Source organism: Lithobates pipiens, unplaced genomic scaffold, assembly GCF_037356315.1.
Source record: "Lithobates pipiens isolate NorthernLeopardFrog02 unplaced genomic scaffold, aLitPip1_a1.2 Scaffold_8, whole genome shotgun sequence".
In the NCBI taxonomy this organism is placed as follows: Eukaryota; Metazoa; Chordata; class Amphibia; order Anura; family Ranidae; genus Lithobates; species Lithobates pipiens.
This window is the reverse complement of record NW_027507903.1, coordinates 616,338,563-616,358,061: the sequence shown is the minus strand read 5'-3', so window position 1 is coordinate 616,358,061 and position 19,499 is coordinate 616,338,563. Positions and strand designations below refer to the sequence as shown.

Genomic DNA, 19,499 nt, shown 5'->3' with positions numbered 1-19,499 from the left:
GAGAGGCCCAGCCAGAGCCCAGACTTGAACCCGATTGAACATCTCTGGAGAGATCTGAAAATGGCTGTGCACCGACGCTCCCCATCCAACCTGATGGAGCCTGAGAGGTCCTGCAAAGATGAATGGGAGAAACTGCCCAAAAATAGGTGTGCCAAGGTTGTAGCATCATACTCAAAAAGACTTGAGGCTGTAATTGGTGCCAAAGGAGGTTCAACATTTACAACAAGTATTGAGCAAAGGCTGGGAATACTTATTTATTTCCTTTTTTATTTTTAATAAATTTGCAAAGATTTCAAACAAACGTTTTTTCACGTCATTATGGGGTATTGTTTGTATAATTTTGAGGCTAAGATAATGAATTACATAAGGCTGTAACATAACAAAATGTGGAAAAAGTGGAGCGCTCTACTTTCCGCATGCACTGTATATTTTATAACTGCCATACAGGGCATTTTATAATTAATTCTAATAAAGAAGCCAGCCCAGCTTTTCACTTCAATCTGCCACCATATTTTTAACCACTTGAGACCCGCGCTATAGCCAAATGATGCCTACAGCGCAGACCTCCTTTGCCGGGACAACGTCTATTGACGTCGTCCCATGCACGAGTGGCCTGCGCGCCCTGTGATCGGCGAGTCTATTGCTCACAGATCCGAGCAAGGGGTCGATCCCGACCCCTTACCACGTGATCAGCTGTCAGCCAATGACAGCTGATCATGTGATACAACGGAGCCGGTAATCGGCTATTATTCCTCCTCGCGCTGACAGCGCGAGGAGAAAAAAAAGAGCCGATCACCGGCGGCCGTGATTGGGACATCAGTCCCGATAACGGCCAGCTTACCAGTGCCCACCTGCCCCCCCTCAGGAATAAATAAGTGCTCCCCGTTAATGCCACCCAGCAGTGCCCACAGTGCCACCCAGCAGTGCCCACAGTGCCACCCATCAGTGCCCACAGTGCCACCCACAATCTGCCTCAACGGTGCTGCACCCCAGTGCCACATATCCGTGCCCATCAGTGTCATCTACCAGTGCCCATCAGTGCCGCCCATCAGTGCCCAGCAGTGCCACCTATCAGAGCCACCTATCAGTGCCACCTATCAGTGCCCATCAGTCCCATCTATCAGTGGTACCTATCAGTGCCCCTTAGTGCCACCCATCTGTGCCACCCATCTGTGCCACCCATCCGTGCCATCTTATCTGTGCTCATCTTTGCCCATCCGCCTTATCTGTGCCCATCAGTACTGCCTTATCTGTGCCTATCGGTGCCACCTTATCTGTGCCTATTAGTGCCGCCTTAACTATGCCTATCAGTGCCCACCAGTGCAGCCTATCAGTGCACACCAGTGCAGCCTATCAGTGCGCCTCATCCGCGCACTTTAATGAAGGAGAAAAATGACCTGTTTGCAAAATGTTATAACAAACTATTAAACATGATTTTTTATTTTTTTTTATTTTGCATCTTTTTTTGTTTGTTTAGCAAAAAATAAAACTCCCAGCTGTAATTAAATACCACCAAAAGAAAGCTCTATTTGTGGGAAAAAAATGATAAAAATTTCATTTGGGCACAGTGTTGTATGACCGCGCAATTGTCATTCAAAGTGCATCAGCGCTGAAAGCTGAAAATTGGTCTGGGCAGGAGGGGGGTTTAAGTGCTCAGTAAGCAAGTGGTTGAAATGGAACTCCAAGAGTTTGGTCCAGAGAAGTCACATTCTTATCAGAGTCCCCTCTTACTTCATGCTATATTTTTTCCCCCAAAAATGTGGAGTTACCCTTTCAGTAGGAGACTATCAAACTGAAGTTCAGCTCATGCTATTACATGCATTAGCCCCATACAGTTAGCAGTATACAAGATTTTTCACTATGGTAAGCCTTTCCAGAACTGACAGCCCAGCGATCAGTCATATTAATATGTGCACCCGCGTTAAAAATTCATTGGCCAACTTTTGGAAAGATGAAAATAAATACTAATTCATTAACAGAGTCGCTCAGTCTTCTAAACAGGCTCTTGCCCCAGGCAACTGATTAGACTTCATAGCTGCAATCTGTATCTTGACAATAAAAAGAGGCAACAGAATATGAGATCTATGGCTGCAAAAACAGCGAGACAAACACCAGAATCTAAGCGATTAGTCATTCATTTGAAGCCTCTCTGGCCTTAGGCGGCTGGCTAGATGTTTTAACTGTATATTGGCATTTCGTAATGTCTGTGCCGTTGAATGAAGTGACACAAAAACGAACCAGGGGCCATGGAAACCGCTCATCAAAAAAATTTAAATTTATTAGCTGAGAAGGGGCACTCATCCCTCTGATTCCCCCCTCCCTGTATTCAGGCCCTAGGCACATGACTAGTGCTCTTTGCTGTAATCTGAATCTTGACATTTCGCAAATTATATGCATTTTGGTAAAATTGCAACTGAGACAATCGCATGGCTGTGGGCACAGATCTACAAAGATCAGCCTGGTATCCATGCAGGAAAATACATTTCTTCCTCTGAAGTCCTTTAAGCCATTGGCGCTCAACTTAGTTTCGGGACTTATGCCAACTTTTTCTGTATCTTATGTCAAATTTATCATCATGGAGGCTGACGAAAAATTAGATCACTCATGGTGCAGCTCTCAACAAAGATGAGAAGTGAGTTGATGAAGAAGAATCACAAGGGGGTGCTCTACTTGTTTCCATGTACTGGGTCTGTAGCCCCAATGCGGTTGCTGCAGCACCATGCGGATGAGTTGGTAATTTTGGAAAATAGTCAGAGACAGTCTTTCTACGTTTCTTGCGAGTGGGGAGGTCCATATAAATGGACAGGCTGCCCTAAGCGACATGCGCGGGAACGAGTGAAGAACACATGGAGACATGCAGGCGCAAGGTCTCATCTGTAGGTGTGAACCGAGCCTAAAGCTGGAAATTAAGCTGCTTATATTTTGGGTTTCCCTGGGTCCTTTTCCCCCCCTCATCAACATGATAATTCATTTTTTTTAAATAAACCCTTTCTATCTTTAAACCCAATGATGTCATCACTGGATCTCTGTGATTCTCTAGGGCAGAAGGCAGCTGGTGGAAGGGGATAGCAGGGTGCTGTACATACATCTTGCGTGAGAGCACGATGCAGCATAGTGGGGAAGGCAATAAACACAGAATCCAAGTTAGGTAATGGAAATATATTGTAGAAAGGTTAAAACACAAATCAAATAGGGCCTGCGGGTAAGCACGACTGTCAGGAGCCACTTACGAACTGTAACAGTGGTCTGTAGTCTAGAAAGATGTTGAAAGTGTCTGCAACAAGGAGCAGAATGTGATCTGGCTGTGATCTCGCTGGTCCACATCCAAAGCTTCCTGAAGTGAGGTGGATGTAGTCTATGCTCCTCCGGAAACCCTTCCCTATCTCTAAGCACTGTCCCTGCCAGACGGGAAACCTGTCCCTATACTAGCCGCTAGCATAAAGTGCACTTAATCCGAGAGCCAGAGTCGTAAATAGACTCTGCCTGACCCAAGATGGCCACTGAAGTCACGTGGGGTGCCAGTAACCAATCAGACAGCTGTCTTCTTATGACCAAGTTCTTGACAACTTCCTTCACCTTCTGTATTGCAGCTTCGGTCAATAGGGAGTCAGTGGGGAGTGCAGAGTGCACCTGCCTTCATGCCTCAGTACTCAAACCTGATGCAATCAGTGAGCATGCTCTAGAATAGGTATGAGCTTGATGTTCGGGTCGAACATAAGTTCGACTCGAACATCGGGTGTTTGCCCGTTCGCCGAAGAGAGAACATTATGGCGCGTTTGCAGCAAATTAGAGCACCGCAGAACACCCCATAATACACTGCAAGATCACAGTGCATTGCTGTATGATAATTGGCCAAAGCATGCACCTGACCTGCATGCTTTGGCCAATCTGCTAAGAGAGCCATAATTATAATAATCATTATAGTTCGTGGCAGTGTATTTGAGATATATATATATATATATATATATATATATATATATACACAGTATATATACTCTGCATCCAGTGTAGCCTATATCTACAGTGCATTCTGTGGTGTACTGTTTGTACTACTTTTCTGGTGGTGTACACATTACACAATACAGCGCAGCTGTAGTACAGCCGCTACCACACTTTTGGTGGTTTACACAGGTGGTGTATTACAGGGGTTGACAAATTTGCTTGGAATCTAGGAGCCAGCTAAAAAAGTTAGGAGCCAGGTCCATGACGGCGATCTGGACCTGTCCCTGGCCTGACATGGAGACGAGTGAGGGGAAGATAGCCCCCAGCCCCCCACATATGAGATCACCTCTCATTGGACACACCGCTCAAGTGCTAAATGGCTGCTGTGATTGGCCATTTAGCATGATCTGTGATTGGCTGTATCCAAGGGACACGGCCAACACAGAACTTCCCCGATGCGCGCCCATGGCGGCGTGCAGAGGGGAAGTAAACAGGAGGATGTCCAGGGACGCCCTCCGGGCAATTGGTGTCCGTGCTGTAGACATCTTTCGTCTATAGCGCGGGCACGAAGTGGTTAACAAAAGAGTGTGACTTCTTTTATTTCCGCCATATCCCCGCTAAGGGTTCGATCAGGTCCGCCTGAAAAACTGACAGGTGAACCTGATCAGACAGCCCTTGTGAAAGGGGCCAAGCAGGTAGGATTCGAAATAATAAAAAAAAATTTCCTTAATTAAAATTACATTTTTTTTACTTTTAAAAAATAAATAAAAATAAAAGCTATTAATGTCTAAACCACTGCCAATAAAAGTGAGTACACCCCTAAGTGAAAATGTCCAAATTGGGCCCAAAGTGTCAATATTTTTTATGGCCACAATTATTTTCCAGCACTGCCTTAACCCTCTTGAGTATGGAGATCACCAGAGCTTCACAGGTTGCCACTGAAGTCCTCTTCCACTCCTCCATAATGACATCACGGAGCTGGTGAGTGTCAGAGACCACGCACTCCTCCACCTTCCATTTGAGGATGCCTCACAGATGATCAATAGGGTTTAGGTCTGACCAGTCCATCACTTTTACGCTCAGCTTCTTTAGCAAGGCAGTGGTCCTCTTTGAGGTGTCTTTCATGTTGGAATATTGCACTGTGGCCCAGTCTCCGAAGGAAGGGGATCATGCTCTGCTTCAGTATGTCACAGTACATGTTGGCATTCATGGTTCCCTCAATGATCTGTAGCTCCCCAGTGATGGAAGCACCAGACCATGACACTCCCACCACCATGCCTGACTGTAGGCAAGACACACTTGTCTTTGTACTCTTCACCTGTTTGCCCCCACACACGCATGACACCATCTTAATATAAAATAAGTTTATCTTGGTCTCATTAGACCACAGGACAAGGTTCCAGTAATCCCTGTCCTTAGTCTGCTTGTCTTCAGTAAACTGTTTGCGGGCTCTTTTGTGCATCATCTTTAGAAGAGGCTTCCTTCTGAGTTGAGAGCCATGCAGACCAATTTGATGCAGTGTTCGGCATATGGTCTGAACACTGACAGGCTGACCCCACACCTCTTCCACCTCTGCAGCAATGCTGGCAGCACTTATACGTCTATTTCCCAAAGACAACCTCTGGATATGATGCTGAGCACGTGCACTCAACTTCTTAGGCCTGTTCTGTTTCCCTGTTTCCCCGAAAATAAGACCTAGCGTGATTGTCGGTGATGGCTGCAATATAAGCCCTTCCCCCCCCAAATAAGCCCTACCCCGGCCTACAAGGACTTTAACTAGTGCTTATTTGGGGGGTAGGGCTTATATTGCAGCCATCACCAACAATCACGCTAGGTCTTATTTTCGGGGAAACAGGGTAAACCGCTGTATGGTCTTGGCCACCGTGCTGCAGCTAAGTTTTGGGGTCTTGGCAATCTTCTTATAGCCTAGGCCACCTTTATATAGAGAAATAATTCTTTTTTCTTTGCCATGATGTGCCATGTTGAACTTCCAGTGATTTGCAGCAAATTTAACATACCTGCTCCCCATTCACACCCGAGACCTTGCAACACTAACGAGTCACATGAAACCAGGGATGGAAAATGGCTAATTGGGACCATTTTGGACATTTTCACTTATTTTCACAATACAATACAAAGCTATCACACACCTAACCACCTGAGGAACAAATAGTTATTAATCGTAAGTATAATAAATATAGTGAATTTAAACAAAAACAGACTTCTAAAAAAAACTCCACTTTAAGTATGTGTCCAGTACAGGGTAGATATATTTAAAAAAAAAAAAAGTGGCCATAAATCACACTACACCTCCAGTGCATATCTGTGGAAAATGTTCATTCCCATTGAAAACGCCATTGATAAGTGATGATTAAAAGAATCTTGGACACCCACTGGAAGTATTTACCCAGAGACACTGGCCAGGATTCCGGTTCAAACAGACATGTGCAATCTGTTTCATTACGAAAATTTATTTGAATTTGAAATCGAAACATATTGCAATAAATACAGTGAGGTATAAAAGTGAAATAAAATGACGATTCCGTCTTAGGCCGCGTACACACGGGCGGACTGTATGGCCTACTTAGTCCGTCATACAATCCGACGGACAGTCCGTCATACTTTCGAATGAACGGACTTGACCACACACGGATAGCCAAACAGTCCGACGAAAGCTTGCGCGATGACGTGTACAGCACCTACGACGGGACTAGAAATAGGAAGTCCAATACACAGCAATGCACCCTTCCGCCGTGTAAATCCTTTCTGAGCATGCGCCATTCTTAGTCCGTCGAACTAGCCTACTCACGAGCAGATTGTCCGCTGAAACCAAAGTATGACGGACAGAATTACGGAAATTCCGAAATACTTAGTACGCCAGACTGCACGCTGAAAAAGTCCGCTGAAGCCCACACACGAGCGGACTGTCCGTTGAAATGTGTTTCGACGGACTAAGTAGGCCATACAGTCCGCCCGTGTGTACGCGGCCTTAGGCTGCTGAATAGAATAGATTACAAAAGAATAGAAACAAATAGAATAGACTAGAATAGAAAATAAAAGAATGGAATAGAATAAAACAGAATAAAAAACAATAGAATAGAAAATAAAAGAATAGAAAAGGATAAAACAGAATAGAAAAAAGAATAGAAAAAAATTGAATACAACAGAATAGAATAGAAAATAACAGAAAAGAATGAAACAGAATAGAAAAGAATAAAAAATAATAGAATAGAACAGAATATAAAGGCATAGGATAGAAAATAATAGAAAGAATAGAATGAATAGAATGAAACAGAAAATAAAGGAATAGGATAGAAAAGAATAGAATAGAATAGAATAAAACAGAATAGAAAATGGAACAAAGGAGAATAGAAAAATAGAAATGATTAAGGATAGAATAAAATAGAACAAATACAGCCATCTTCCGCAATTCAAATTTGTAATACATTCGAATTTCTGATAAATTTAAATTCCAGATAAAACTGAATTTCAAATTGATTAAAAAAAAATATATATATATAAGAAACAAATCCAAATATACAAAACAAATTCTGAAAAGGAATCATTCTAACGTAACGAATGTGATGAACAAAATTATTAACTTAACCAACAAATCCAAAACAACCAATTTTTTCTGTTGGTCATAGCTCTAGTAACAACTTAAAATTTTAATAGATGGTGAATCCCAACTGGGACACAGAAGTAAAAACCTGACAGAGGATCTACCCTTGACCACAGGGCCTGGTTATGTGATACTGTTACGTACATGCAGAAGATGACATGTGTTATCGATATGAAGTCAAAAAAGTGAGCCTAGAATTCTGTTCAGATGGAGTAAAAGCTAAATAAGTGAGAAAACACAACTTTTAGAAGTAAGCCTGCTTGTTTATGGTAATGTAGGACTGTATATTTACTGTATATTATTCTCACATATGCTCATTTGTGGTTCAATGGAAAGGTGGGCTGATGTAGAAGATGGTGTTATTGATTTTCTATTTACCTTGCGAAATAGTGAGGTAATGCGCTCTCGGGTATTGTAGTTAGGCGAGTTGACCCAAATGATACGGACGAGGTTGACGAGATGAGGGAATTTTTCAGGAATGTTTTTGAGACTCAGGGACATCAGCTCTGCAAACGGTTCTTGAAGTATGGATAAAAATGTGAGGTTAGACTGAGCCTGGACAGACCCGTCCTACAAGAGAGGAAACACATTGGGATCATTTAGTGAGGCAAAGAGGAAATATGATAATTTAACGTGAATTTGATCTGGCCTATTAATGCTCTTGGGCAAACATGGACCCCCCCCCCCCCGAGCTGTTGCAGAAAAACAAGTCCCATGGACCGGAGAGCCAACATTTGCCTACCTCTGCTCTAAGGTGTCAACAGCGAAGAGCATGCAGAGCATGTAGGGTTTAGTGCTCCATCACCTGATGCACCAGTGAGATGAGTACACACCTAATGAAGACCACTACCAGATCATGAAGCTCTCCATATATAGAGGACCTCTGTCTCTCTTTGGGCCATACTGAGGAAAGTTTTCTTAGTGTGGTGAGGAAGGCTGGAACCACGATCATCTACAGACTTCCTGTTCTGATCACAGCGTTGTCAACAACACCGGAAGCAGGGCCTTCTTTAAGGCAGGGCAAAAGGGGCAGCTGCCCTGGGCCCTGTCATTGTTGTGGGGCCCAAAGCAGCTGCCTCATACTTGGTAACTATCCCAGTGTAAATTCCCTTGTCCCTTGAAGTTTTAGTCCCAATATCTCAGTGTGAAGTGATGGTACTAATGCTGCCCAGCTCTGCCCTATTGTTGTGTACAGATAACTCACCTGCAGACCCTGTGTTTACATGTAAATAACCAGCATTGATATGTAAATAAAGGTGGCATTCATATGTGTATCATGCTCCCCTGCAGTGAGGAGATGATGTGCTGTAACCTCCAGCAACCAATCAGTGAGCAGTATTACTGTACAGTAATCTCTAGTAACCAATTAACAAGCAGAAATAATTAGCTGTAACCTCTAGCAACTAATCAGTGAGCCGTAATGTGTGCTGTAACCTCTAGCAACCAGTCATTAAGCAGTAATGATATGCTGTAACTGCTGGTAACCAATCGCAATTGCTGCCTGATCTGATACAGTAAACTGATTTTGAGTCTAGCTGCTATTTATTGTATGTCTCAGAGCAGGTGGAGAGCAAAACTGCATGGGGGGGGGCAAGAAAATTTTTGCCCAGGGTCCAATCAGTATTAAAGACGGCCCTGACCGGAAGTGAAGGGAGATCTCCTTGATGATCTCAAAATACACTAAAAGCCTGGAAAAGATAAAGAGGTTCTGGCCTTTCCTCACCAGATCCAAAGCTACAAAATAATTTTGGCTGAAGTTGAACTCACTGACATTTTAGACTTTGCTTATCATGGTCCAGGTTTTCTTTAACGCTGCGTAACTTTTCCCCTTGGGATGGATACTAAAGAATAACAGAAGGGCTGAAATACTTCGATCGCCTGAAAATAATGCCAATTCAGGTGTTTCCAGTGATGGTCACAGGGGACCAAAACAATTCTTTCACACGACCTTTGCTGGAGGGGAGGTTCTACCAGTCAAAGCTTTGACACTCCCCTTTACTATAAATCTCATCATCTAAAACTTCAACCTCTGGTCATGTGATCAACACTGGAGGGAGACAAAATCAGCATGTTCTCCAGAAAAAAGACAAGTATATCATTCCCTTCTGTAAGGCTGGCCGTACATGGTCGAATTTCGAAATAATTTTCTTTTAAAAATCAGAAAATTTGGGCGTTTTGTGATCCAATGGTGACACCATTGATTTAAAAAATGGGCCAACCAAGCCTTCAATTTCACCTCATGTTGCTACAGAAAATAATTTTCGCGGCTCGGAATCTTCTTTTCTTTCCGGGAATTTTCTTTTCTTGCACGTGCGCATTTCTTTTTCAATTACATTTCTCGCACGGTTCTCCCATCATTGATTAGAAAATCGTTAGCTTTTCAAAAAATTTCCAACATGTCCGATTACTCAAATTTGATTTCGCCACGAAAATCGGCTGTTGCTGCAGCCCACTAATGGTGCAAAATATTTGGCATTCCTTACTCTATATTTGTCCATTCCAGCAAAACTCCAGACAAATACATACCGTATATGAGACCTGTTTTACCTGACAATAGATTTTTATTTATGTCCAGCCAGTTCTGAGTTTTACACAGCTCTCTCACACAGCTCAGTTCTGTCTGGCATGGCAGGAGACCTGATTTTTCTCTGCTGCACTTGTTTTACTTTAATGCATTGTTCCTCCTTCAGCTTGTGATTGGACAGTGAAAAGAGAAGTAGCAGACTGATGAGCTCATCCCAATGTCATTCTGCTCTCTCTTTCTGTTTTTACCTCTCACAGCTTGAGCTCTGCTGTACGATGGACTACAAGAGGCTGATACTAAGCCAAATTCATGTACTCATATAGTGCTTGCATTTAAAAAATGCATTTGGTGATGTACTAAAGCCTAAGTTTGTTTAAAAAAAAAAAAAAAAAAGAGCACAAGGGACATTAAGTACTATCAGTGTGATGTGTCCCTTGTGCTGCAATCATCTGGTTTAGAAGACATCTTCTTCTTCCAATGCTTCCCTCACCCATGGCATTGTAATCTTCCAGTGCAGCAGGGGTTAATAGAAAAGTTATGACAGTCCGCCCAGCTCCTCCATTCATAGAAGCTGTACTATACAGCTTCTATGAAAACATAATCTATATGGAGGTGGTGGAACTTTTAAACATCTACCCAGCCTCCATTCATAGATCATTTTTCATCCATAGAATATGCGATAGTATAGCTTCTATGAATGGAGGAGGGAGGTGGAAAGGGTGGGCATTGTCGGGCTCCCTCAGTTCTATTAACCCCTGCTGCACTGGAAGATTATGACGGTGGTGGAGTTAAAGGATAGAGATTTCTACTATACTAGATGACAGCAGCACGTAGGACACACTACATTGATGGTAATGTCCCTTGTGCTGATCTTTTTTTTTTTAAATGTTGGCTTTAGGCAGAAAAAAAACGTAAAGTGTTTGTAAGTATGATATAGAGCATATTGCTTGTGCTGTGTCATTTGGCCCCCTGTAACACCTGAAATACCTGCCTGGCTATAACCCCCCCCCCCCCTGTAAACTGACCACGGTACATCATGGCTGCTGAGCCCTGACACCGTGGTCAGTTTACATACCTCCGTCATCCGCTCTCACCTCTGTGCTCTTCTGTGCTCTCCTCCGTCCTCTCCCCATTCTCTCCTCCCCGCCTGTCAGCTCCGTGTCTGCGTCTGCACCCTCCCCACCTGCTGCTGAAATTACTGTTCAATTTTTACAATATCCTCTCTGTTTATTAATATAATCTGCTCCTGTGTCTGTGCATTATAAAAAAAATGCAGCTACATAGCTGTTTTCAGAGCGCCCCTCAGCGCTCATGTGACCTGCCGCCTCTCTCCTCCTGACTGATGTCAGCAGAGGATCCTCGGCCCCTGCCCGCTGCAGCTTTTAGGCCGAGAGAGGAGAGAGGCAGTGGTTCACATGAGCGCCGTTCGGCGCTCTGAAAACAGGTATATAGCTGCATTTTCTTTTATAAGGCACAGCCACAGGGGCAGAATAGATTACATGATACTGTGAATTTTACTTGGTGGGTTAACCACTACTTAAGGCCACTACAATTTAATCATACAATCACCTATGTAAAATAACATTATGTGCCCCTGTGTCTGTGTTATATAAAAAAGATGCCGATCTGTAATTTATATAAGAGCGTCTCACGGTGCTCACGTGACTCCTCGGCTCTCTCCTCTCCCCGGAGGACAGCGAGCCGAGGAGTCTTGTGAGCGCCAGTAGATGCTCTGATATAGGTACAGATCGGCATCTGTTTTATATAACACAGACACCGGGGCACATAATGTTATTTTACAAAGGGGATTGTTTGTTTATAGTGTAATTATGATAGCAGCAGGGTTTGAGGGCTGGGGAGTGGACAGAGCTGACAGGCGGAGGGGGGGGGGGGGGGGAGGACAGAGGAGGGCTGCGAATGATGGAGGCACGTAAACTTACCACTGTGTCAGGGCTCAGCAGCCATGATAAACCGTAGTCAGTATACAGGGGGGAGGGTACAGCCAGGCATTATCACCCAGGTATTTCAGGTGCCAAATTACACAGCAGAAGCACTGTACTGTAAACATGCTTTAAGGGAACAAGATCTGTTTTTTTTTTTAGGGTAACAAAACACTTTAAAAACTAACATTTGCCAACAGGAAGGATCTATTGATAGGAGGTAATTTTAAAGTCTCTTCTGCCAAAATCTTTTTAAATTATCTGCTAGTAATCTTTCTTTTACACTGCTTGCTAACTTCTGAGGTACAGCGTATTGAACGGTTCAATTTCTGGCATCTTACAGCAGATGCTGGGAATGAAGCCAGGTGTCAAAAGAATGTAACTCCAGTGCGCATGCACATGACTTACAAAAAAAATCATGAGTTTCCCCACATGGGATTTTTATAGGCACATGGTTTAAAAAGACATTTATGTCAATTTTTATTTATGTTACAATCCAATAAAATAATTATAAAAAACCAATGGTGCAGCTGATTTTTCCATTGACATGACACATGTCAATACACATCCAAAAAATACTTGAAGTATAACTAAAGGCAAAACTTTTGGAGAGCCGGGGTAGGTAACCCGGGGCCCTCCCAGAGCTACAAGTCCCATCATGCCTCTGGGAGTAATTGTAACTGCCAGCCTTGCAATGTCTCATGGGAAATGTAGTTCCACAACAGCTGGAGGGCCCCAGATTGCCTACCCCTGGTGGAGAGGAATTAGAATGTTTGTCAGTTTTTATTGCTGTGTCCCTAATACGGAGATTCACCCTCTCTATTTGTCCTTTTTACCATTATCATTGAAAGTGAAAGTAAAAGAAAATCCGAAATTTTGGGTCGTCACCACAAAAGTAATAGAAGGGAAATCTTCTAATGGGGACACTATTTCTGGTGATCTGGGGGCCCCCTGAGGAATTCCCTTAATTTGTAGGAATTTCCTGTTTAGCTATGGGGCAGGAAGTTAAAAGAAATCTCTGCAATGGGACACAGATGGCGAAAATCTAAATCTGACAAGGGTTATAACCCTCCCTTACTCTATCTAAAATTAAGAAAAAAAATGTTGCCTATAGTTCTACTTTAACTAACATTTTCTTCTGTCGCAAGGTCTTGATGTAAGTACTAGACATGTGCGATTAGTTTTGTATGAACCGAAAATTCGTATGAATTTCCGTAAATTCGTACATTCGGGAGAATCCGAAATATGAGTTGCTATGCTTCCGAATTTTGTATGAAATACGAAATTTTGTTTACGAATTTTGGATCCAAATTCCTAACAAACATTTGTAATTGTTACGAAAAGTTAACGAACCCATAAGTTAAAATCCCAGGAAGTCAGCACAGCACAGGGATGGTGGGAGCCCCTCATCATAATAAACATTCGTAATTGTTACGAAAAAGTTAAAGAACCTAAGGAAAATTAGTATGAAATTTCGGACACGAATTCCAAAATACGAATTAATTCTAATACGGAACGAAACGAAACAAATTTATTGACGGCGCACATGTCTAGTAAGTACAACTGTTGGCACAGAATCACCCAACACGTTTCAGAGTTGTAAAGCTCCTTCCTCAGGGGAAATGCATACACAAAGTCCTTGCAACAGATGAAAATGTTAAAGTATAACTAGAGGCAATTTTGTTTTTTTACGTTTTGGATAGCATGGAGATCGAATATAACCCCTGACAGTTTTTATTACTGTCTGTACCCCCGTTAGGGAGATTCTCCCTCTCTATTTGTCCTGTTTACCATTATCATTGAAAGTAAAAGTAATAGAAAATCCCACATTTTGGGTCGTCAATAGAAAAGTAATAGAGGGGAAATCTTCCAATGGGGACACTAGTTCTGGTGACCTGGGGACCCTTAATATATTCCCTTAATTTGCAGAGATTTCCTCTAACTTCCTGTTTTGGCTTTGGGATAGAAAGTGAAGAGAAATTTCCCCAACGGGACAAAGATGGCAAAAATAAACCTAATTTGGGTTATAACCCTCCCTTACTATTCCCAAAATGAAAAAAAAAAAGTTTTGCCTATAGTTCAACTTTGAAGTATTTTTTGGACGTGTATTAATGGTAGCATAGTGTAATATCATTGAAAAAATCAGCCGCACCATTGTTTTTCATAATTTATTTTATTTATTACAGGTACTTGAATAGCGCTGCCAATTTATGCAGCACTTTACATACTTATTATACATTCATATCAGTCCCTGCCCTCAAGGAGCTTACAATCTAAGGTCCCCAACTCACATTCATACATTCTCATACTAGGGCCAATTTAGAAGTCCATTAACCTACCAGCTTGTCTTTGGAGTGTTGGGAGGAAACCTACGCAGACACAGGGAGAGCATGCAAACTCCAGGCAGGTAGTGCTGTAGTTGGGATTCAAACCAATGACCCTGCTATGTAGAAGTGCTAACCACTTATCTACTGTGCTGCTCTACTCTTTTATTGGATTGTAACATAAATAAAGATTTACATGCATGTCTTAACAGCATGTGCTCTTTGTGCCTATGAAATCCCATTTGGGGAAACTCATGAATATTTTGGTAATGTACTGTATTTAGGGATGATGGTATGATCCATAATATAACCCCAGGGGTCCTGTCTGGACCCAGTAGACCTACTAGGAACGATGGGACATACAGTATAATAAAGATTTGAGGCTTACAGTCACTCATGGGAATAAGGGCTTTAGAAAAAAAAACTAAATGATGAAGAGACCAAAAAACTGACTGTTACCCTAGATCTTGAATCCAGAGTCAGTGGTTTTGCTCTCACCTGGATCTGCTTGGACAGTTTCTGGAAAGGTCCCACATAGGATGACTTTGCCATCTCCAGGATGTGATGGATGTGTTTGACTCCAAGCTTATCCAGCTGCTTGCTGATTCCAGACAGGTCAGTGCATCGTTCTCTCCAAAATGCAATCTCCTCTAGAGGACCTGTGCTCTCACCCATCTCCACTGCTTCCTGGGCGCTCAGAAGCTCTTTGATCTGGCGGGTCCAATGCACCATGATAGCTAAGAGAGTGGAATCAAATTTACTTAAAGAGCTTCTCAAGGAAGGAACAAACAAACCAATTACATATCTAAGTGACACACCAGCCCATATATGAAAAGTATGGTGAAGGCTATAGGCAAGAGCAGAACAATCATATGCATTAAGCTCAATCTACCAGTAGGGTCCAGACCTTGCGCCATGCACCAGTTTGCTTTGCCCACAAGCTGCTACAGTAGGCCCAAAGCAGTCAGGAATGAGCATCTATACGACTCTGAATCACCACTCTCAAATTAAACATGTGCTTAGCCCATACAGGGAAGAGCAGCATGTTCACTTAAAGTGGTTGTAAAACTCAGAGATGAAATATGAACAAAGCATATCCCTCCATAGTATGTTCTTGTCTCAATTTAGAGCATTAAGTGTCATTTCTGTCTACTGCTTCATTTCTTTGCTATCAGCATGAGTCACTTCTGACAAGTTTTCCTGACACCAAGAGAAAAAAAGGTAAGAGGGGAGGGAGCTCCAGGCTGATTGACAACCTCAACTCTGTTCCTGTGTTGGTGGAAGGGGGTGTGTCTCTTTCTTCCAATCAGCTCTCTGAGCTCTCCTCACTGATGTAACGTCAGCTCTCCGCCCCTGCTTTTCAGAGTTGAGAGATCCCATGTAAATTCTGCACTTTAAATGGCTGTAGGGGAAAGACGGCTGTAGATAAACAGGTACGATTTATGTAGGAGGATTGGTTTCATTTCTGTGTATTACCTGAGGCCAGACACATCACTGGCTATATGTGAGCGTTTACCTTAAAGCGGCGCTCCACCCTAAAGTGGAACTTCCGCTCATCGGATTCCTCCCCCCCTCCGGTGCCACAATTGGCACCTTTCAGGGGGGGGGGGGGGGTGCAGATACCTGTATAATCCAGGTATCTGCACCCACTTCCGGGAATGTTTTGTTTCAGATTTGTTCATTGGGTTACTAATTTTGTTTCGTCATAATCGTTATGTTAGAATGATTCGTTGTCGGAATTAATTTAGTATATATTCAGATTCCTCTTGTGGATGTGTTATTTTTAAATTGATTTGAAATTAATTAAAATAAATATCCTGCATTGCTGCTTGGGAGTGTGGGAGATAAATTCTGCTTTAGGCTCTCTAAATAGACGCTTGGTTTCAACAGGGAGTAATGAGAAACTGGAAAACGTCAAAAGTGGTCTACAACTCCACCTCCTGACTGAAAATGAGAATGCATAATATTAATATGAAATATTACATATGTACCTGAAAAATAAAAATTATCTTTTCAAATGTTTTTTTCTGAATAATAAAAATATATACAAGCCCACTATTCATTTCCTTTCATCAAAAATATCAGATATACTCACTCTCTAGTCTATGCACCAGCTCTTTGTCCTTGATGGCGGTTTCAGCTTCCACATTCATGGCCTCAATGGGGATGTAAAGGACAGTCTGTCCCTGTGACTTATATCTGGTGTCTGGAGTAGAAAAAATTATAGGTTAGGACGTTTGGAGTATTAATGATTAATTAATTAATTTAGGGTAGAATGTATAAAGCCATTCAAAAGTGATACTTCAGTTACAGGCAGAGTTTGGTTAGAAGAGTCAACCACTGGCTTTGCTTCCCACCTAAGAGCCTCAGTCTTCAACAGAGATATTCCCACCCTTCCCTCTGGATCCCCATCCCACATTTATTTTTATACTTACCCTTTTCCTATATTTTTTGTCTGATTATGTGAGGTGTAGTGTTCTTGTCTTCTCGTGCACTGAGTGGTCCTCAATGGCACTGACATAATGGTGTGAGTTCAATTTTCTGCATTATTATATGTGAATACAGAGTCCCATGGTGATGACCCTCCTAGGAGGTGGGTCCATGACACCCTGCAGTCATTAGAAGTGGGCTTGGTGACATTGGGCGTCAATCAACGCAAAAGACTGGTGCTGGATTATAGAGCGGGTTTGTCTGCAAGGGACAGCACCAGAGATGAGTTGAATATTGCATCAAAAGCAGTTTGTTGGGTTTTTGTTTTTTTTGCAGCTGCTGGGGGACTAGTTAGAAAAAAAACGAATGCGAATTACAAACCTGATTCCAAATCCAGTAGGAAGAGCGAGAACCCAGTAATGGCTGCTCAGAGTTCTCACCAACAAAGAGATATAAGGTTGTACACACAGTGCCATTTTGTCATGTTACAACCAAAAAACGTATTTTACTGTTTTTTTTTTTTTTATGTGGTAGACCAACACAAAGTGGCACATAAGAAGTAGAAGGAAAATGATAAATGATTTTCAGAATTTTTTGCAAATAAAAATGTGAAATGTGTGGCGTGCATTTGTATTCTGCCCCCTTTACTCTGATACCCCTAATGCCATGTACACACGACCGGACTTTTCGAGGGACTAGGTCCGACAGACTTTCGACGGAGTTCTGACAGAGTTCTGACAGAGTTCTGACGGACTTTCCGAATGAACGGACTTGGCCACACACAATCACACCAAAGTCTGACGGATTTGAACGTGATGACGTACGACTGGACTAGAATAAGGAAGTTCATAGCCAGTAGCCAATAGCTGCCCTAGCCTCGGTTTTTGTTTGTCGGACTAGCATACACACGAGCGGATTTCTCGGTAGGAACTGGGTCCGGTGGAGTTCTGGCGGAAAAATTTGAAACATGTTCCATTTCTAAAGTCTGTCAGACTTTTGCAAATTAAAAGTCTGCTGCAGCCCACACACGATCGAATGGTCTGCCGGAATCATTCCGTCTGACTTTTGATGTTGAAAAGTCCGGTCGTGTGTACGCGGCATAACTAAAATCCAGTGGAATCATTTGACTTCAGAAGTCCTGTGTGTAATTTAATCTCAGTATAAACACCGCTGTTCTGTGAAGCCCACAAAGGTTTGAAAGAGAACCTTAGTAAACAAACAGAATCGTGAAAACCAAGGAACACACCAGACAGGTCAGGGATAAAGTTGTGGAGAAGTTTAAAGCAGGGTTAGGCTATAAAAAATCCCAAGCTTTGAACATCTGACAGAGCACTGGTTTTCCTGGTTAAAACCATAAATAGGTACATAGATAATAGATGATCTCTCATATCATGATTTTCAACCAACATGTTTCCTGGAACAAAGTCCACCTTTTCAAGGATACATATGCAGTTCAAACTTACAGATAATATATATAACAGAGTATGAATTAATTAGCATGTAGCACCTCTTTCACCAATGATGTGTCAAAAATCACCAACTTTACATTCTTGTTTAGAGAAAAGGGGTGCTCAAGACGGATTGGTCAACCAAAGGATCAGCCTACTTGTTGCCAGTCACTAAAATACCTCTACCATGGTCATCCTGCTGGACACTGAAGGTCAGTGGGAAAAGCTTGGACCAGTCATTCTCAACCAGGGTTTGCTGGAACTCTAGTGTTCCTCCAGAGATTGTTAGGGGTTCCTCCAGCTGTGGCTGAGTGACCTCTAGACAGATTGGTCTGCCAAATGAATGTTCTACCTGTTGCCAGGCAAGAAATACCATGGCCATCCTGCTGGACACTGAAGGTCAGCGGGAATAGCTTAGACTCGCCATTTTCAACCAGGGTTCCAGGGCCAACACCACTTGACAAAGCCAGCAGCATGACTTCAGTTATCTTTTTTAGCTATCTCTTAGCCGTTGTACACACGGTCGGAGAATCCGTCGGAATGTGTCCTATCGGACCGTGTTGTCGGATAATCCGACTGTGTGTGGTATGCATCGGACTGATTCCGTCGGAATATCCTTTGGACCCAATTTTCCAACTTGTTGGAAATATTTTCTGACCAACTGGTTCGATCGGACATACTCCGATCATGTGTAGAGAATTTTGATTGGACCAAGTGCCACGCATGCTCAGATCAAATTCCTACATCAAAGCTATTGGCTACTAGCCTGAACGTAGTCCCATCGTAACGAAATTACGTCATCACGTTCTGAATGATTGGATTTTTCGACAACTTAGTCCGACCGTGTGTATGCAACAGTTTTGGACAAGATCCGACGGACAAAATCCGACGGATTTGGTTGTCGAAATCTCCGACCGTGTGTACAGGGGCTAAGAGTTGCAATCTGACCACCACTGTAAGGAGGCCATTCTTTCCACAGGTCACCAATGTGGGGCACGTTTTTCCCAGTGATCCCCAATGATTAGGGTAAACTAGGTTCCTTAAAACCTAAAAATATTTTAGGGGTTCCTCTGGGGGAAAAAAAGTTGAGAAAGGCTGGCTTAGACCAAGGGCAGGGAGTGATGTGAATGTACAAAATATGTAAATCACTGTGTAAATTGTCACCACTATATAAATACCTGTAATAAATGTATTTAAAAAGTAGTGTGCAGACTTGTTGGTGTCACTCATTTGGTAATGATGCGGCTTGATCACGTGGTACAAGAATGA

General features: G+C 42.6%; 1 protein-coding gene across 1 annotated transcript in view; it reads right to left on the bottom strand.

The window, feature by feature from the left end:
* The window catches only part of DNAH2 (dynein axonemal heavy chain 2), a 328,965-nt gene that overhangs the window by 270,026 nt on the left and 39,440 nt on the right, over positions 1–19,499 (bottom strand). The window contains exons 6-8 of the mRNA XM_077470685.1: positions 16,448–16,558; positions 14,851–15,089; positions 7,943–8,134 (exon numbers count right to left, since the gene is read on the bottom strand). Coding sequence (XP_077326811.1) covers positions 7,943–8,134; positions 14,851–15,089; positions 16,448–16,558 — 542 coding nt within the window. The remainder of the gene's footprint in view (positions 1–7,942; positions 8,135–14,850; positions 15,090–16,447; positions 16,559–19,499) is intronic.